Below are 20,951 nucleotides of genomic sequence, written 5' to 3' on the forward strand. Positions count from 1 at the left end.
AAAAACTGCAGTTTCTTAAGCTTACTTCTCCTGTCTTGTTTGAAGGTGAACTGAAGCTGAACTGTTTCTTTGGATGTACATTTCTCAGCAAAGAGAATGATTCATTATTAACCAGTAAGATGACTCCTTCAGTAGTGAAGGAAGACAGAGGGAAAAATGGGTCTCTTTTCTAGAAAACTTTAAAGGAAACAGATGGCTATTTTCACACACACGTTCTGTATAGTCAGAATTATGATGGCACAGAAGTTGTGCCAGATTTCCTGAAAAAGGCATATTTGGAAAGCAGAACTTCGCATATATGTTCTGAAAGAAAAAAAGCCAAATTAAATGCTGCCCTAAGCCCATATTTCTGTCAGAACATGGACAGGAACTGGCCTGCGTTCACACAAGTTATACCACTGTGAGCACTTCACAGCACAGCAGCCAGACAGTGCAATTTGGGGCTGGTGAGAGGAGTGATGCTTTATTCTGCCATGCCCCCGTGTGGCTGCTAACAGCACAACTGTGCAGAATTCTGGAACCCCTCACCAGAAGGCACTCCCTGGCTGTAAAGTTCCTTTTTTCCATTTGGTTTTAGGATGACAGTAGTGAAAGTTGAATTCCAAACCAGAAACAACAGTCACTGCACTATCAAGCGTTCACTCCTGAGTGCATCTCCTGCTCTGCCCTCCAACTCAAGTTATGGATGCTGTGAACTTCCCGCGTCCTCCAGAGTCACCACACCTGCAGATCAATGCAGGCTGCTCAGTCGAGGCCCGCGGTGCCGATGTTAAACCCGGCTGTTCCCGCCGGGGCCGCGGTGCCACTGGAGAAGGTGAACCCTCCACGGCGGACGCGCCGGCGGCTCTGGCCCCGCCCCCGCTCACGCTCTCGGCGGTTATTGGTGCATCTCGCTGCCACTCACGGTCCCGCGGCTCCGATTGGCTCAGCGGGCGGCGCGGGGCGGGGCGTTGCTATGGGGACGGGGACGCGGTGCGGTGGCGGAGCTGAGGGGCCGGGATTGCGGGACGGCGGGGCCGCGGTGACAGCGGGTTTCTCTGGAGCTGTGGGGCCGCGGTGACAGCGGGCTTCCCTGGGGCTGTGGGGCCGCGGTGACAGCGGGCTTCCCTGGGGCTGTGGGGCCGCGGTGACAGCGGGCTTCCCTGGGGCTGTGGGTTCCCTCGCCCTCCGCCGGGACTACAGCTGGGTCAGTGGGAAGCCTGGCGAGTGGGCAGAGATCTTGCGGGGAGTTTTGCCGGGTTACGTGTGACGCGGGGTCTGCTGTCAGGCCGGAGCTGCGCTGGCAACCAGCGCCAGAGGGGCAGAAGAGTCCGTGCGGTGCGCACGGGGGGACACACATCCAGCTGGTTGTTGTTTCCTCGGGTTCACTGAACCCCAAGGAACGGCATGAAGCTGCATCAGGGGAGGTTTGGGTTGGGTCTCTTCCCCCAGAGGGTGGTTGGGCACTGAACAGGCTCCACAGGGCAGTGGGCACAGCACCAAGCCTGACAGAGCTCAGAAAGTGTTTGGACATCACTCTCAGGTGCATGGTGGGAGTCTTGGGGTGTCCTGCGCAGGGCCAGGGCTTGGACTCAATGATCCTCGTGGGTCCCTTCCAACTCAACCTATTCTCTGATTCTGTGTTCCATTGTACGTGTTTTGTGCAACAATTTGACTGAACTTATCCTTCCAGAACACACAGCCGAGAAAATGTGCTTTACAGACTGTTCAAAACACACCTGGTTCTTTCTTCACCTGTCACTTGTTTTTTTCCTGCATAGGTGAGCAGTGGGTATGGATATGGACAGTTTTTCCTCAGGCTCTTCCCTGCAGTGCCTTGCCAAATTACTACAGGATGCTCAAGAAGAGGATGATGATGATGATGTGGTGAGTCTTTCATAAGAATTGCTGCTTCTTTTACATCCTGTAGCATAGCCTAACCTTGTTAACCAAGGAGAAGCAAATCTCTCCTTCCTCAGAGTGAGTAAAAAGAGAATGAAAACCTTAGAAGGTTTTGGACTGACTGGAACAGCTGGAAGATACTTCTCAAGTAACAAGCTCTTGAGGGAAAGAATAAAGAAGATGCCCCAGGAAAAGAAGGACAGATTGTGAGCACGAAATATGAGGGAGGTTTAATTTTTCAGCCTGAAGGAAATGAGAACATGTAGCTGAAAGAGCTTGAGATACTTTAGACTTCCCCCTACTTCTCCCTGGAGTCTGCTGGAGATGAAGGCAATTGCAGCTAAATACTTCATATGACAGGACATAAGTTGCTGCTCAACTTCCGAGTAAAGAAATACTCTCAGGAGCCCCACAGTTGCCAAAAATGTAGAAGGCCTCTGTGAAGGCTCAAAACTTTGCCGAGTTTCTTGGAATTTTGAACAAATCATGTTCTGACGTGGATGACAAAAATGGCAAATGCCTCAGTGTTCCTCCACATCACTCCTCAACCAAGAGTCAGCTGGCTGACCCCGAGTTGTGCCCCAGGAGTGGCAATGGGAGTAATATTTGGGATAAAAGGGGTGCGTGTCCCTTGGCATTTCCTATCAGGAGGGCATAGATGTTGTCCTTCACACTCCAACTACCCTCCAGCTGTTTAATGCCTGCCTTTCAAAACTACCATATCGCTGTACATCTCTGCAGTAAACATCCTGATTCTAAAAGAATTTGTTTACATCTTATTAATAAAATGAATGGCACTTCAGAGACAGAAATGGAAAACTGCCATGAGGGATGTCAATTAAGTCTGAGTCAATCTGGGTAAATTGAAATCTTTATTTTGATTTAATTTAATGCTCTGTGCATATGAGGCACTTTTATCTAACCAAGGAATCTTCATATAGAGAGAAATGCCTCACATTGGCCTATTAGCACTAAATTGATTCATAATTAGAGGAAAATGTTGTTGCCTTATATGATCTCTACTGCCAAAAGTAATCCAAATGCTGTGATGGGGTTTTCATGTAGAACCCTTGCTTTCCTGTAATATTTTCATGGCAGGCAAAGCTTGAAGATTTTGCCAGAATGCCATGGAAACTAAAACTCAAAAAGCACATCTGTCTGTGTTCCTGGGCTTCTGGAGTCCTGCTTAAGCCCAGTGTGTCAAGGTCACTTTCTGCTGTGGGAGAGAGAAGAACAAAATATTCAGCGGTTCTGTCATGAAACTGTGGGATAATGTTTTGTGGATTCTAGCAGGGATTTGTTTGACCTCAAATATAGATAGCATTTTATATTTACTGACATTATGGTTGTAACTGAGCTTGGCTCCATCAGAAGTGGTTGATCCATTTGCCTTTTTTTGCAGTCATGCTGCAGTTCTGTTGGTGCCCTGACTCCTGGGACTATTGGACCAGCAAAGAAGGAGACCACTGGTAAGGAGGAGTGTTTGTGTGTTTTCACATTCAGTCCCATGTCAGCAGACTTTAACAGCTGTAGTAAGTTACTAATGAAGGGTTTGCTTCAGTAAAAGAGTGGTCATCAACCTTTGAGATGGACTTTGCATCACATTTTTACAACTACACTCTAAAATTATTCTCTTGCTGAAAGCTTAACTGTAAAACATGCAAAGAGAAGCAGAAAGGGTGACACCAGTGGAGCTGACAATAGTACAGAGCACAGCCTGGTCAGGGGCTGCTGGGATCATGACTGAGCAGCAAAAGCTCCACAGAAGTATTCTCATGGAATTGTTCATGCTCACTTAGAACCAGCAAGGAAGATGGACTTCTGAGTACTCACCTGCAAGAGTCTCCATGGAGTAAACTGTGTGGAACTGAGCTTAAGCCTACGAGGAGGAAGAGCTCTGAATTTTGCTGTGAAAGCAGTCATATCATATTCCCTCCCCACAAAGTTTCCCAAACCTATTCAGGCCATGTGCAGGGAGAAGCAGAAGCTTTGTTCAGCACTGCCCTCCCAGACTGAGAGACATGGTGCAGTTATTCTCCTTCCTACACCTGTTCCTCTGCCTGAAAGCCCCAGACAATTACAATCTCTACCTGACTGTCTCAGACAGTGAGAACAAATATCTCGAGGGTTCCTCCATTTCTGCCAACACCTTGGATTGTACTCAGGAAAGAAAGGAAGACAGTTTTGGCAAAGTCTTGTCAAAGTTATTGCAAAGCTTTTCCCAAAGTTAATGCTTGGGCAGCTTTGTTATGGGCCCTAAGAAAGGCCAACAGGGAGCAGGATGAATGTAGCAGGAAAGGAACTGTGGCAAAAATAACAGATTTTTTTTTGCTTGAGTTTCCAACAACAACCAGAGATTCTCTTCTAAAAATTTACCAGCTTACTAGAAAAAATATGTTTCCACACAGGACAGGCACAAACTGTAGTATTCTGCCCATAAACTTTCTAAAACACTTTAATTAATGGGAAGAACTGGATTTCTGTGTGAGGAGGAGGTCCTCTTGTGAATCTCTGCTCTCTGGAAAAATCTGATATCAGGGGGCTTGGGGGAGATTAGTATTTTGTCCTTTTACACCTTACCCATTTTGAAGCATTTGCTATTTTATGCCTGAAAGGAGGATTTCTTGGACATAGTTGAGTAAAGGATATTTAAGTGAAAGGAAAACATCCTCCCTCTGCAAATCCTCATTCATAAGATACTGAGGTAAAGGAGACTGTAATTACCTAGAATGATTTTAATGCAAAGATTTTTCTAAAACCCAGAAATATTTTTTCCTAGGCTTTAGAAATGACTTTTCTTTTTTTTTTTTTTTAATTCTAGAACAATATTCTAAGTTTTCAACAAACCTAGAGGAACAGAGACATTTCAAAAGATGACAGTGGGATTTTTTCCTCATCCCTTACAGGTACTTTTCAAGTGAAATCTGAAAACAGGAAAACTATTTGGAATACGGAGGAGGTCCCAGAAGGATCTGAGTTTGATGATACCTGGGACCCCAGAGAACAGCCAGAGTAAGTGAGCTGAGTCTGCCTGCATGGGCTTTACATAGCATTAAATTTAATGAGATTTAAGCAGAATCCACTGCATGGGGGTGAAACAGCCTTCTGAAGAGCTTGTGCTGTGGAAGAGGAAAGGAAGGATATCAGTGGTGCATCTAAAGCAAGATGAGAGGAGTGGTTTTAGTGCTTCCCTTCAAACCTTCTGATCTCATAACAGAAACATGGTGTTGATTTTTCCCATCGTAAGTTTACGTGCAGCATCAGTTACTTGTATAAAGTGGGATTAGGGGAGGAAGTAGGTCAGCAAAATGATTTACTGGCTTGAAAATATGCCATTTATGTGAAATACCTGCTTTCTCGTGCTGCAACCAAGATGCATCCATTTTTTCACACTCATAAATTCATAAAGCACTCCAACTTGTATTTGCATTTCAAAGATTTAAGCTCTGTAGAGACAAATAGGACTGCAGGAAGGAAAGCTGTGTGCAGGCAGCTTCGAGCTCTTAAATCTTGTCATCTTGGTCTGTCAAAGGGACAACCTAAAACCAGAGGATTTTCCCCTGCTCGTAGAAAAACAGGAACAAAAATGCTCTTGAAATGGATGCAATCAGGCACGTCATTTGTAGTCGGTAGAGGTCAGACAGCCCTCAGGGTCAAGGCATAAAGCAGCTCTTGCATTTCTAATCGTTGTGTTGCGGTGCCATATCCTGGGGTGTCAAATGCTGGAGCAGATGGACTGCAGCCTGTGAAGCTGCACATTGTAAATTGGTTTGTAGTCCAAAAATCCTCGTTTTTCCTCTGCACGTACGTCATGATGGGGAGGTGTTTGGTTTCCTGATCTAAACACGGGAGACACACCTGAACCTGGACTCAGCATTTCTCCAAATGGTTTGGCACTCACCCTCACACGCAGCTGTTCTTGAGGGGGGTCACCTGTGAGGAGACCTCGCACCTCTTCGTACTGGGGGCACAACAGAAGCTTTTCTCGTGCCATTTTCTGAGCCCTCCCCTCCCCTGTGCTTCTCCAGCCTCAAACAGTTGTGGCTCATGTTGCACAGTGAAGAGAGAGTACAAGTCTTTGCAACAGTTCATCAAATGAAGCAGGGAAATGTCCCACAAGGAAAACAGATGGCTACAGAGGTGCATCCAGAGCTATTAGACACTTCTGTCGTTGACTTGGGAATTATTACATATGCAGATGCCCACTGGAGTTGCGAAAGACTTTCCATACACTCTTTCTAACAGCTTAGACAAGTGATCCACCCCACTTATTTTGCTGAATTTAGTAGGAGTAACATATGTTATAATTACAAATTTAGTTTGTATTTCCTCATTCATTAACTATCAAGAGCAAGGGAGTTTGTGATTGTACATTTTGTAGATGGGAAGGAGAAGAAAATAAATGTTGGCTGAATGCAAAACAATTGCAGTCTGACTAAGGAGTGTTATGCTCAGGCTGCAAGAATATGTTGAAGGGCAGAACAGATCACCTGTAATTGCGACATCCCCCTTTTCAAATCCGTTTCCCAAGAGTTTGTAATGTTTGACTAGTTGGTAAGTGTCATATTGACTTAGGATGCATCTCCTGATCCCAGAAAGGCTGGTTAATGAAGGGGAGGCAGCATGGGGAGTGCCTTGGAAGGTGGAATGAAGGATATTCCTGTCTTCTGACTACCTCAGTCATGGCTGTGAACAGAACCCAGGGCACACGGACTGAAGCCTTGAAGGGAGACTGAAAAGGAGGAGAGACAACATGACGGGGAAAATGGCAACCTCCTTTAGTCTCCTGCCCCTTCTGCAGTGACTTCTCTTTCTCAGGTATGAGATTTTATTCAAGCAGTCTGTGGGAACAGAGGATGTCTTCTTTGGGATGACAGGGAAAGACCCTTCCACTGCCTGCTGTGAGGATATAGTGGTGAGCTGAGCCTGGATCTCCAATCCCTTCCTTTTGCTCTTTCTCTGCCCTTTTCTGTATCTTCCCAACTGCCAGAATGTAAACACAACACTGTGCTGGTGCCTCTGGCCTCCTGTAGCATTTCCTTGCAGTTCTTCAAGCATTTGTGGATATTTACACTTGCTAACCTGGGGAACTTGTGTATGTCCTCAAGGACCAGGCGTGCCCCAGGGCAGCTGTGCAAATGCATGTGCCAGTATGAACTTAAGGGAAATAAAATGTAGCTCTAAGCAGAAGTTTCACCTTGGATGCAATTTTGGAGGGGAGAGGGGTTGGGAAGGAGATTGTTTTCATCTACCTGCGTTTTTCACAAGTATGTGGGTTAGCAGAATGCTAAAATACTGACAGTCCTTAAAGTTACAGGTGTCAGATCCTGTCCCATCATTATGTAATCAAAGGCCCTCTTGGTTTCTGAACTTCAGGATGGGTAGAACTGCTGTGTTATTTTTCTGATAGAAGCAAACTGTCCCTGCAACACACAAAGCCCAGGGCTTTTGCTGGATATAGAATATCTCTCAAGTACATTAGCAGCTCAGGGTTTTGAGAAAATAGGATGTCAATAGACACCACTGAGCTATTGAGAGCTATGATTGTCACCCTCATATATTCTGTGATACAAATTACCTGCTCAAAGTGTTGCTCTTTGACACTAGCATCAAAATATTCATGAAGATGAGGTCTTTTATGGCTTGTAGGGCTCCATATGTAATCAAAGCTATGCCTCTGCCCATCGTTTCAGATTAAAATCAAGCTGCCAGAGACAAAGTACTCAGACATCACATTAGATATCCAGGACAAGGTTCTTGACCTTCGAACTCCCAAAAAGTAAGTGAGTGTAACACAGTTGATAGAAGTGCAGTACAGTTAATACCTTGTTTGAAATGAAGTTTTTAACCAAGCCTTCAAGTGAAGGCTGCCTGGAAAAGCAAAGTCAGAGGTGAGACTCAGATTTATTAATTGCACGTGAGGAATAGATACAGGCAAAACCAACCCTAGGTGTGCAGTGTGCTGGCTTTGCATCTGTAGATACTGCCTAGTAAAAAACAGCTTTAAGACAGATTTTGGCCTCAAGGGCCCGAAACATCTGGCAAAAAGCTACCCAGGCTCTTGAAGGACTTCTTGTCTAGTATTTCTAAATAGTGATTTGTACTAATACATGACTGAAGGTGGTAAAAAATGTGCAGATACATTTTCAGAAGCTGAAAGCCAAATTATGGACCTATCCAGGCATGGATGCAGAGCTGAAAAAATTGCATGTTTCCCCCAAAGAGATTTCTTTTGAGTTCCTTTTTTATAGGGCTGTTTTCAAGCCTACAAAGATAATCCACTGACTGTTGGACTTTTCAGCCTTTCTCCCTCTTTCCCTCGGTGTACAATTGTGCTGCCTGAGGCGTCTGTTTTGCTTGAAGTCCTTTTTCACAAGGGGTGCTTTCATAAGAAAGCTTAATCCTCTCTGGACTGGCTTTCTGCACTGAATGGGATGTGGGAAGATCTATATGTGAATAGCTTTCTGCAAATAAATTCAAGGTGCAGGCCATGGATTAAGGCCAGAATAAGTTTTGTCTCTAGCAGACTAACTGTAGAAAAGCCATTTTTCTCACAGCTAAAACCAGGCAAAGTCAGTTACCCCGTGCTTGGTTTTAACCCAAAGATGCAACAGGAGCAGAAGAAAGTTTGGAAGCTCTGGAATGGAAAATCAGGAGGAATAATTGTTCAACCAATGACTTGCAGAACCCATGGGCAGTAAAAAAAGGTGGCTTAGTGCAGTACTGCAGATGTAGGAAAACCTCAGCATCCTTTTTCTTTCGCAATTCTATCGTTTTGGTGACTCAGATCTGCCATTACCTTCTCAGTACCCAGCTGTCTCCAGTCACAAGCCTGGCAAATAAAAAGTTCACCGTAGAGCTAATGGTTGCTTGGGTACAGCCTGAGCCAGTGCTGCTTTCACAAATATAAGTTCAAGCCTTCTCAGTATGAAAGAAACAACTGAGATTTCAAATTCTGCGTGCTGAAAAACACTGTTCTCTCACGGATGGGTAGGAAGACCCGAAGGAACTGCTCCCAACTCTGTAATCCTGGGGCTGTTTCTAAGCCAAGCTGACTTTAAGGACCTCTCCAAATTATAGAAAGTGTCTTCCTTCCATAGGTGTGGTGCAAAGGTGTTTTTACTGCACCTCTTTCAGGTGACTTGTCGGCCATTCCAGGGAAAGTTGTGTCTGGCATAGTAATGGACTGTGGAACAGTCCCTGAGCCCAAGACCCAGCCTTTGTTTTTTTGTATTATGTACCTGAGCCACAGGCAGGGGGATCACTGAATTAATCTTCAGTGTAGGTTAAAATCCCAGGGACTTCATCGGTGTAAGTCCATTCCCATCCCTGCACTGTGGTTTCCAGTGCATTATCAGTGCAGTTCCTCCCTCCCCTGCATTTAAAATGCAGCACTGTGCAAAAGCAAGGGCAGTGGAGAGAGCCTGCAATCCATCACCTCAAACCACTGTCATAGCCACAGCCAAAAGGAAGGGATAAGTGTTGGAAATGTTTCAGGCACCATCCAGTTGTGAATCAGGTACTGCAGGAACCCCACAGCCTGTCACAAGAACGAGGCATGCTGGAACATTCTCTGGGGTGCTGGCTGGAGAACTGCAGGAGTGACTTGCAAGGACATCTCAGTGGTCTGGTCTGAGGCACTGAAAGTCACTGTGTCCTCTTTTACAGGAAGCTGCTGCTGCACCTCCCCTACCCTGTCAACAGCAAGGAGGGTAGAGCTCGCTTTCTCTCTGAAGAGGAGATCTTGGAAGTCACCTTGAGAGTATCCAGGCAGTTTGATTTCCTGAATTTTGCTGATGGATAGAGAGATAGAGAAAGGTTGAAAAAAACCCTAATCTTCTGGTGTGAAGTCTTCTTGAAACCCAACTTGTCATGAAATAGTAAATTGTTTCCCTTGAAGAGCCCAGGGGGGAGTATCTCTGGAGAAAGGAGCCAGGAGGAACACAGCACCCACAGGTACTAAAAGCTGAGCCTATCTGGCTCTTGTGCTGCTCTGGTTAGCTTTCTGCTTCCTTCAGTCTGATACAGGCTCTGTGAAGCAGAAAGTAGGAGATTACAATTCTATAAGCCAGAGAAAGCCTTTTGTGTGGTTGTGGCTGAGAGGCAGCACAGTGAGTCTCTGGTCAATTAGTCTGGTGCTCAGGTACTGTTTCAAGACTTACAAGTGCTAATACCCTTGCTTGGTCCCCAGTGCTGTGACTGGGGCCGGTTCAGAATCTCCTTTCACCCTCAGTGAGAAGACCAAAGCTCTTCTGGGATCCATATGCACATCTGAGGCTCCTTTACACTGGCAGAACAAGTTAACCAGCTACAGTTGGATTGTTGAAAATCTCTGCGCTCTTGAATGATTTTTGACAATGTCTGGCTCAGTGTCTTCTGTTCACCTGCTGTCCCTCCAGCTATTTTCTGATCTTTCATGATTAATAAAATAATGTGTTCTAAGGAACAGTTCCAGTTACCTTTGACTGCCTTTTCTGTGTTATGTCCCCAGAGACCTCCTAAAAGTTGAGATAAGAGGAGCTTTGCATAACAAAGCATTACTGGAAGGGCTGAAAGGCTGCAAAAATCTGTTCTTTGGCCTTCAGGCCCAATCTAGAGCTACAGAGGTGGGTAACCAAGATGTTTCTCTCACCAGCTGCCGGGCAAATATCTTCTTTTAACACTGTTAGTCCTGCAGGACACAAAGGTAGTTGCTCAGTGATCAAAGTGGAGAGGACAAGCAGGCCCTGGCATGTTAATGGTACACTTAACCACAACCTTGAACTTTCAGAGCAAAATGGCTCAGAGTCCTGCATCCTTCTGGTATAGAAGTAGAGGAGAATAATTGACCATCTAGGCTGCAGAAAGGCCCCTGCAGCTAAATTTGTGGCAGGTTGTAATAAGAGGATGGATTGAAGACAGTAATAGTGAGTTTAAATACATATTTTCTGTGGTTTTTTCCCAGGAATTTTCAGAATTCCCAGTATCTTTGTAATAAGACTGCATTATAAGGCCAGGAAAAATGAAGGTGGTGTCTGGACATTTCAACCACTTCCCTGAAAAGTGGACCCATTGCTTGGGTCAGAATAATTCTAATCAACTTCTGCTTTAGCCTTAATGCACTGGAAAGCAGATGCCTCAGTTATGATTCATCACAAGCTATTAAATATGCTGATAACACTCAGGGGCTACTCCAATTTCTATTTGCTTAAGTTTCCATAAATTACATTTGAATGTCTCTTATTCCAAAGCTGTGGTTGAGGGGAACAATGCAGATGTACAAAAAGGCTGAGATCATTCCTCCTGACTCAGTTTTTCCCTCCTGTGCTTGCCAAACAAGCTGTTTCTTGGAAAAAGGTTATCTTTGTGGTCCCTAGGCAATATGCTGCTTGGTTTCTGCATTCCTTGTACACATTACAAGAAAAGTGGAAGACTGACTGATCTTTATACACATGTGAAGATAACATTTGCCCACGTTATTTCAGTACCTCCGTGGCAAAGCAGATGCTCTTCTGAGCCCTCTTCCTGTGCTCTATCCACAGGGTCATGTTGCCTTTATAGTTGGCAGTAGTCATTAACTAAGCCTTAAATCATCAAGCCCTGCCTAATTTAATGCCAGTGCCTGATACTGAAAACGATGGTGAGTTTGGCTCATTGTGCCTCTCTCCTGTGTTTTAGTTTCTTATGGAAATGAGCATATGCCACACTGGTATCCGTACTGTGATTCCTCTCCAAATATTTTTTAACCTGGGGGCATTTTCATCTGCATTCAAGAGACAAAAATCTGAGGTAAGTACGTTTTGTAAGAAAGTCAGCTGCTGAATAGAAAAGGGAAATACAAATTTGTACTGCCTGAGGGGGGACGTTCTGGGGGGGTTTCTTGAGCCTGCTGGCCACTCCCTCACTCTGTGCACCCTTCCTCCAGGTCACCGTGGGTCACCCACGCGACCCCACGGGGGGAAGGATGGCAAGTTGGTGACACAGCAGGAAAGGGAAAGGGAGATCTGCTGACAGGGGGAGGCTGAAATCATAGTATGAGGATACATGGGCATGGGACAAACTCATAGGCAGCCAGGCTTGGTGTGCTCCGCTGCTCCAAAGCACATTTCGGGAGGGTAGAAACGCTGCTCTGGTGTTTGCTGTGCTGGCTGGGTCCACACCATCATCACCTGGAGATCCTCTCACATTCTTCCTTACCTCCTGTCAAGGACACAGAGGCTGCCCTTGGCAAAAGGGTGGGATCAGGTTGTTTGGGGGTTTTTTCCAGTTTTGTCCCAAGATAAAACTGATTAAAGGGACGTGCAGGTTGTCAAACTTCCCAGAAATCTGGAGGCTACAAGGGCTGACTTTTCTATAAGGGCTTGAGGGCAGCTTTGCTGCGTTGAACCAGCACTGGCAGAAATCCTTTAGAAGGGGATACAGAACCCCCTTTGCCTCTGAACATCAAGGCTGCTGCTTAAGTGCCACTCCAACACCTGCAAGCATCTTAATTAATCAAAATTATGAGCCCAGTTAAACAACGCAGCCATTAAGCCCCGGCCATTAAGCATCATCAAGCTTTATTTGGAGCTCTAAGAAACAACTTGATTAAATGTGTTGCAGTTAAGCAGAGGGTACTGTAGATGTGGAAATGAGATGGAGGCTTGTTTGCAGTAGTACCCCAGTCAACTGCAGGTTGTCATCTCTCCTTGTTCACACATTCTGTCCTCCAGTTGTGGCTGCAGAGCCACCATCCCCATTTTGCCTTGTTCCTGCCTTCTCTCAGAGCTATGCTGGTGTGCTGAAGCACATGGATGGCCCAGCTTGCTCTCTGAGTTTCACCTCTCTTCATGTTCCCCCTTGTCCACACACTGATACTTTCCTCATTCTGGGGCTTGAGAAAGAGAAAACCCAGGACAGTTGCTCCACATGAACACCCAAGACAGTGCAAGAACTTAAAATTTAGATTTTCCCCTTAAACCTGCAATCTGCTCTCATTCCCATGTTCCTCCAAGTCTGTTGTTGGTATCATCATCTATCCCTCCTATTTGTTTCAGAAGGAAGACCATTTAATTTTTCTGCTGCTCAACCTAAAGTTTGCATCCAAAATTTCTACATATTTCCTCCACTGTGTGAAACGCTGCTCTGTTGGTATATGCCTCCCTCCAGATAAACTTTTCCTGAAATAGCTGAGCTGTATGTTTATGTATGGAAAGATCTCTCTGCTCCTGTTGGAGCAGTTGCCTTTAAACCTGCTGGTGCTGGCAGACCTTTACCCTCTGCTCTTTGGCACCTGCAGCTTGGATTCCTCCTTGTTCTCTGGGATCCCCTTCAAGAACTGCTGCCTCTGACAGTCATTGTTTTCTGCTGATGGTCTTGGCTCCAGGGAAGGTGTCTGGAATATGCTGGGGGTCAGGTTATTTGTTTTGTGTACTCTGCACAAACAGGAGATGATTTCTCCCTCTGTGTCTCTCTTCACTCCCTGCCTTCACCTTCTCGTGGAATTCACTTTCAGGTTGAGATGAATTCAGTGGATTGAGCAGCATCCCTGGTTTTTTTGTTTTCCCTCGTGATTGTTTGTTCTGTGCTCATTTCAAGGGACTTCGATCCCTTCTCTCCTTCCCAAAGTGCTTTATCTCCCTTCCCTGGATTGTTCGATTGTTCCCACAGGAGGACATTTCTCCCCGGAGTCTCCTGACAGATTTCAGCTGACATATCTGATCCTTACTGGACGTACCCAGGGGGGATGAAGTGTGTGATTCATCTCCCTCCCTCAGCTCAGTGCAGGCTGAAGAGCTTTGTCCTTCCCTGCTGCGTGTCCAGTCTGGGTGGGTGGGGAGGGGACACCCAGGAGCAGCACAGGCACATCCTGGAGTGTGTTGGGGCAGTCACAGGGAAGGGCCGTGACACAAAAGCAGCAGATGTTGCAGATGAAGGCAGGGCTGTGTAAGCAGGGTTGACAGAATTGTGGAGGAGCTTCTCGAGTCTTTGCTTCAAGCACAGCCAGCCCCACAGGTCCCTGGTGTAAATTCTGGTTAGGAAGAAATGAACTGATTCAGAAAAAAGCCGGAACCATCGAGAATTCCAGCCTTTCCCCAGGCCTGAAAAGTTTCTCTCTGCCTCCTGACGTGTGTCCCCGTGTCTCAGATGAGTACTTACAGAAGCTTCTGAAATCCTCTCCAGGGAAACAGTGATACAGGCAACACAGGAGTGCCTTTGGTTTTGGAGTACTTCTCTCAGTCCATTGAAATCTTTCATCATTTGGGGCTTTCTCATCTCAAGGTCCCCCTTTCATCTTTTTTCTCTGCCTTCACACGCTCCTTTCTGAAGACAAGATCACAGGAAGCTGCCAGAACGATGGCAGATACTGTCCACCTACAATCCTTAGAGAGCATTTCTATTTAATTGGGAGCCTCCTTCGTGGATCCCAGCAGCCTGACAGCTCACTTCTGATGCCAATCAACACTTTTTTTTTAATCCAGGCCGTTTTAACTTGATGGTATCACAACCCAGCAGAGACTGTCAGGACAGTTAGGTTGTGTATTTACTGAAACAATTCTATGATTCCATTGGCAACCTGTCTCCTGCAGCTGCTCAGCAGAGAGGAAAACAAAAGCCATACGCTTCTGGAAAATTCCTTTCATGCCAGAAAGCTGTGTGAAAAAGAACAGGATAGCAATGAAGATGGACACAGCTGATTTTGTTAACTCATAAGGTCTTGTGGGCAAGACAGCCACTTGCCAAACAGTGGCAGATTAGGAACTGTAACAAGCATAAGCACCAGTGCTCGAGTTCGATGATACTGTGAGCTCTGGGTGGGCTCCACCCCTCACATGTGCCCAAGTAATGAGAATTTACCAGCCCTTGGGATTTCTCTGGTTGGGGACAGAGAGAGTGGGGGAGTGATGTGTTGTTGGGCAAAAGCACAACTGGGAGAAGAAAGACATTATCAAAGTCTCTTTATCTCTTTAGAACGACTGTGTTGAAGGGGAAGGTCAGAGCAGACAATAGTCCTGAGCTTAGGGCAAAATGAGTGTCACCAGCACTAGAAACTCTGTGCCAAAAGAAGCTGTGGGAAGGGGACCGTGCCTGGAATAGCTATGAGGTCTCCAAGAGGGCCTGAGAGCTGAGATCATGGAGATCTATTGAGCTGGGAACTCTGTCTGGCTCCAGGGGTCAGCCCAAGGTGGCACTGGGCAATTACTTCCATCAACAGTGGATGAAAGTAGAATTGGAGTGGGAGGAGTGGGAAGTTCATGAACCCTCTCAAACGCTCCCAACAGCCTCAGTCTGTGTTGTCCTTGCTGCTCCTGCTTCTGGGTAAGCAGAGTTAGTGTGTGCAGTGCCTGGGTGACAGATTGCTGTGCCCTGACTTGGAACAGTGGATGTCACATCTAGTTTTAGGCCTACGTGCACATGCCTGCTTGTCCCCATCCTTTTCCCTATTTAGAGTAGCTCGTGTTTATTTAAAAACCCAAATAAACAAACAAAAAAAAAAACCTCCACAAACATACCCACAAAAAACAAACAGAAAACCACCACAAGCCTTTGCTCTGGGATCAATAGATAAATGAGGGAATTAGAGTTGTTCTTATTCTGCAGCCAAGGTGCTACCTTCAGAGCAGGGGGGTAGGGCATCTCTTGGATGTAGAAAAGGGTTTCATCATCTGGAAAGATTCCCCAAGGGTGCCCTGAACCAGTGCTTGGATAAGAGAGTTGAAGCTGATTAACTGTTTGCTTTGTTTGATATGTATCCTGAGTGAAGAGAATAGCCGAAGTCGTAGAAAACCCCATTTCAGTTCTCTTTATCATGAATTCCCAAGTTTATGCTCTGTGAGTTTATTTAAATTGGACCTCTGCTTCTGTTTGGAAGTAATTTTTTTTTTTTCTTGGATAAAACATGTTTTCCAATGCTGTTGCCTCTCAAACCACAGCCTAGCAGCTTAAATCAAGAGAATTGTTTGTCCTTGGAAGCTGTAATGATAACATCTGAGGAATTCCATGAGACACAGCAGGAACTCATTTGTAAGTTAATGACAGCTGTGCAGTGCAGCATAACGATGATCAGGGCAGTTCCTGGGCAGCATTTACCAAGCTAGATTCCTTTCTTTAAACCCCCCAAATATGTATTTTCCAGTCGATATGGAATATGCTGGAGCAGCCCAGCTGTTGTTTGCATTTACTGAGTTTGGGAGTTGGTCATCACAGCTCACAGCTCTGGGTAAGAGTCTGCTCACGTCCTTCCTGAGGCAATGAGACCTTGCTGCCCCTCAAGTCCAGGGCAGTGTCCATCACACCTGCAGAGGTTTTGCCAAAGTTTATTGGAAGTATCAGTCAGCTCACCCTAAGGCAGAGAGTGAGCTCCGAGGTTGCTCCTGTGATGATGCCACAGTGTGGGTGTGTCTGGGCTCTTTGGAATTGCACACTGGGATTTTCTGGAGCACGTTAATGCTGGTTGCTCTTGCTCAAACACCTGATAAAACCAAAGCACACAGAGAGCCCAAGCACAACCAAAGAAACACTGGTGGTAATTCCCTGAGAGAGCTGGGAATGAGTTTGTGTGCAAGATCTTCATCAGAAGATAAGCTGCTATAGTAAATGGGATAATTCTCCCCCTAGATTTGGGATTGCTCTTGTGGTGGGAAAATGGGGTCCTACAGTAAACACGGACTCAAATGCCAAAGCTCTGCCTCAGAGGTGGAGTGGACAGAGCAGGCCAGTGGTGGTGCATTGTTATATTACAGCATCACTTGGGCTGTGAGTCAGACCCAGACTCGTCACCATCATGTGGCTTTCCCGTCACAAGGACGTGTTTGTCCCCTCTCATACTTGCACTGCTGTGTTCCTTCAAGGAGAAGGAGCCAGAGCTCAGTCTCCTGTGCCTTGCTCTGCCACAGGTCTGCAGCAGGACACTCTGTGCCCCAGGGAGCAGACCTGCCCCAGTTTGCTTCCTGCAAACCCCAGTGTGGGGATGGGGATGCCCATGGCCAGCTGGAAGAGAACCTGGGGGTGTTATCAACCCTCTCCCACCCAGAGAGAGTCCCATGCCTTCCCTGCCTGGGAAAAGTTCAACTGAGACAACTTGGCAGGTGTGGACAATATCTTTCAACTGGGAGCCATGAGCTGAGTAAACTGAGTCTCGTTTCTGTGGATCTGCCTCGCAGTGGACAGGGGAGAATCTTACGTGGACCTTGGTGATCAGAGCTCTCCTGCAGAGCAGGATGTGTCTGCCATCCACGTGCACCCAGATGCCTGAATCAGCACACTAGTTTCCCCGACAGTGGGAGCATCAGAAGGTTTATTTTCCATCTAGATGCTTGTTGATATGCTTGGTGTAAAAACCATCGTTCCAGCTGACACTGACAGAGGCGTCGAGGTCTCACAGTAATTAACCACCAAGCTCAGATGTTGCTGAGAGTGGGAGAGGAGCTGCAAACAGCACACTGCTACCATCATATGCCTCTTTCTTTAAAAAAAAAAAAAAAAAAAGGAATCTGCTAAACAAGTTTAAATTGCTTAGAAAGCCCTGGGAGTGGGAAAGAAAATTGAAGTTGCTCGAGGGAAGGAAGAGAGGCAGATCTGTGGTACTCTAACAGAGCTGCCAACAACCCAGCTCAGAGTGCTAGAGGAGATATAAATCATGCTTGCAGTGATTTTGCAGAGTAGAAGGGGCTAACCAAGTGCTAACCTATCCATTCCCATCAGCCTGCAAGGTGAAGTTAGATCCCCAGGAAAAAAACCTGTCTCCAAACACAGGCATGGAAGCTGTAAAAGGCAGCTGGTGTTTGGTTAGAGGCTAATCCATTAAAGCCCCAATGCCTGTATTCCCAAGGCTGATCATCAGTTTGAGCCTCAAAGGGAAGACAAACGTGCAGCACCTCAAGCCTCTGCACTCACCAGCGAGCAGAGACTCTGTTTTTGTCATTCACTGCACTATCACTGCTGCTTTCTAGGGGGAGAAGAGTTAGTGGATAGTGGGGCAGCCACTTTGGGCCCTCTTCCCCAGAACTGGGCTGCAGTGCAAGTTGGGGTGGGATGGGTGGTAATTTACCTGCCCGTTTCACTGACCCAGAGCCCCCCACCGGTGTCAGCCTCTCTCAGTCCCAGGATGCAGCTACGCCCGGCACAAATGACGCAGCCTGAAACCGCGGGCTTGTTTGTCTCTCTGTTTTATCTCGCTGAGATCTAGCCTCCTGACTTCTGGCCCGACACGAGCTGCAGGCTCGTTCAGGCTGCCTGGGGAGGCAGACACTCCTCCCCAAATCTTAGCTCACCGTTTGCTGCTGCCGTCTGAACTCGACTGAGATAAGGGACTCCGGGCAGGGACACGGCTGCCCTCTTGCTGATGCAATGCCAAGCGGGCTCTGGGCTTTCAATAAAAAGCAATTAATGGTAAAGCAGACTCCTGCAATCCTGCAGTCTCTTCTATTTCTGTTGCTTAGGCTTTTAAAGGCAGCAGGATCACAGTGGCTTGACTTTCTTCTCTAGCCAAAAAAAAAAAAAAAAAAAAAAGGAATAGCACTTAATCTAGTGACCTCACATTCATCTTCTACCCTTTATTAGCACCATCTGTCTCCTCCTGCCTGCTGAAAGGCGACTCTGCCTGTCCTCATTGCTGGGACAATACAAATATTGCACAATTACAGCAGTGCTCTAAATGTAATTACTCAATTGCAATGTTAATTGAATTATTTGGGTTTTAATTATTCCATCAGGAATTTTGTCAGTACAGCTGAAGTCGCTTGCTTTCTCTCTGGACCAGCACCACACTGCAGCATCCGGCCCCACAGGGAAGGGCTGGTTTTACTCAGACCTAGTTAGGCTGGGGAAGGTCTGGTTCTGTTCAAAAATAGTGCTCTCAGGTCTAAGGGCAGGTGTCAAGGCTGCAGGGACCTTTTTCCCCCTCATCAGTGGGTTTCCATGCACAGCAACACTTGTGAGAAGAGAACGGGGACTATTTGCACAGCAATAATTCTGTGTGAGAGCCAGCGACAAAGGTCCTTGTGAGGGCTCTGAGAGTGAAGGAATCAGTCCTAAAAGATGCTTGGCAGGAATCAAAAGGACCAGTTGCACAGCACGAGCCTGTGGTTAAGATGACATAGAGTCAGCAAGGCAGTTGCTAAGGGCTGCTCACAGACCACAGAGGGCTGAGACAGGACTGCAGAGAGGAGCTTCACCAGCCCTTGCAGTAAATCCAGCCGCAATCCAGAAAACTGCTTGGGCTTTGCTCCTGTTTCATTCCTAGCAGAAGCCAGATGAAAAGAGTTAGGATTAGGAAGATGTGGTATGCCCTTACCCCCCTTGGAATTCCCAAGCTGTGTTGCATGGACTCCTGGAAGCTGCTTTCCTGCCTCCTTGAGCCAAGGACAGCTTCTGCCTCTTCCAGGGAAGCCTGGATCTCCTGTCCTGATATCCTGACACTATCAGAGAATCACAGAATTTGTTAGGACAGGAAGGCACCTCTGGAGATCATCTAGTCCAGCCCACCGCTGGGTTTCCTCAATCTCATTATTGTGTGAATAACAGGTTTGCAGGTGGGACTGGTGGGGCAGGGCTGGTGTACAGAGCAGCACAGCTCCCTCCTGCCCTCATCTCCTGGGATGAGGTTGGAGACCTGCCTCTAGGGCTCCTTGGGCTCTGCTGCTGCTGCTGCCAGGAGCTGGCTGAAGATCTGAGGCCAGGATTCCTGCCCTCCTCATGGCTATGTGATCCAGCCCTCCAGATTCCCCCTCAAGCAAAGGGAGAGGTTATGCCAAGAGGAAAGGGTGAGGCTCTCTGGGGAAGAGAAAGGGCTGAACATCCCGCAGAGGAGCTGCACAGAATGGCAAAAAGAGCTCCTAAAAAGCCTCAGGAGCTGAGTGATCCTGAGAGCTGCTCCCACTGCCTTGGGTGCCACATCTCTCTCGTGCAGCTGCAGAGCTCTCAGTTTGCTGTTCAGGATGCATTCAGCCCATTGTGTGGCACTGGTGATTTGAATTTCCCAGGCTCTTTCCTGTGTTAATTCCCACGTTCTCCAGGAGTGTCCTTATGAGCTCTCTCAGTCCTCTTCCTCCCTGTGCCCACGTGTACACACAAGTGCCTTTCTCCTGCAGCCTCATCCCAGTTTGAGAGGTTCTACCCCATCAGCATTATCTTCAAAGCCTTGCCTTTTTCCCAAGGAAACAAAGAACTGGTTTTCCATACCTGCAGTATCTCAGGACCTGCACCTGCTCTGTTCTCCTGTCTGCTCTCCAGGACCTCATTATTTCATTTCTGGCAGATCAGGCCCGTGAAGCTCAGTCTTGCAAAGTTGTTCCTGTGCCAGCAGATGTACCAGGGCACTGCCTGGGGCCTCCTGCTGAGCCCTCCTGGCTACTCCTGTGGCAAAACGGAGCGGATTTACGGGAAAGCAAATAGCCTGGCCCTGGGGACCCTTCACCCACAACCCTCCTCTGCCTCAGGCTCTGGGGGTGTGCGCTCACCTCTGGAAGGAGGGAGGTGCAGGACTGAGCAGGAGGCACCTGCTGTTCCCTGCCAGGGCTGGCGCCTGTGCCGGGGCAGGATTCGCTGTAAATCCATCCCCGGTGACGTCACAGGCAGGCAAAGCCAGACCCTGAGGGCATTGGAAAGCGCTCTCCGGATGTGTAATTTTGTTCTTTTTGACTCTCACGCCTTATTTAATATTTCACCACCTTGGCAAGGCACTGCTGTGCCAGAGACACCCACAAGGGCCATCTGGAGGTTCAGCCGCTGGCACTGACGTTACTGGGCTGGGGCTCCGCAGCTCGGCGAGGTGAGCGGGATTCTTCCTGCGCTCCCAGCTGGAAATACAGGGGTTTGCAAAAAACTTTTGGCACTGACTTTTAGCACTGATCCAGCCGATGATTATAGATGGCAGAGGGGAGTCAGGACAACGCTGCTTTTGGAAACTTTGCCCTGAGTTTTCCTTAAATGCAAAGTCTGGACTAGGGTGAAGCCGTCAAGAAAGGTGTCAGGCCCTTGATAAACACAGTCCCAAGTCAGAGGCTGTTTCCCAGTGTCCCTCTTCTGAACAGCTTCCAGATCCTCTAAATACACAGGTTTAAATAATTGCCCTTCAGTTTGGAAATATTGGCTCTGCTCTTGTGTCAAAT

The 20,951-nt window shown here is 47.0% G+C and overlaps 1 protein-coding gene across 1 annotated transcript; it reads left to right on the forward strand.

Annotated features, from left to right (window-relative positions):
- Positions 1-1,117: 1,117 nt before the first annotated feature.
- On the forward strand, positions 1,118-10,327 carry PIH1D3 (PIH1 domain containing 3). The gene is made up of 7 exons (XM_027900747.1): positions 1,118-1,332; positions 1,757-1,866; positions 3,284-3,350; positions 4,788-4,893; positions 6,700-6,796; positions 7,575-7,660; positions 9,550-10,327. Exons 2-7 carry the CDS (start codon positions 1,774-1,776, stop codon positions 9,683-9,685), a joined length of 585 nt encoding a protein of 194 aa, XP_027756548.1. The 5' UTR covers positions 1,118-1,332; positions 1,757-1,773; the 3' UTR covers positions 9,686-10,327.
- Positions 10,328-20,951: the final 10,624 nt, after the last annotated feature.

Source organism: Empidonax traillii, unplaced genomic scaffold (assembly GCF_003031625.1).
Source record: "Empidonax traillii isolate 1590-97213 ecotype Southwest subspecies unplaced genomic scaffold, ASM303162v1 scaffold746:size489142, whole genome shotgun sequence".
In the NCBI taxonomy this organism is placed as follows: domain Eukaryota; kingdom Metazoa; phylum Chordata; class Aves; order Passeriformes; family Tyrannidae; genus Empidonax; species Empidonax traillii.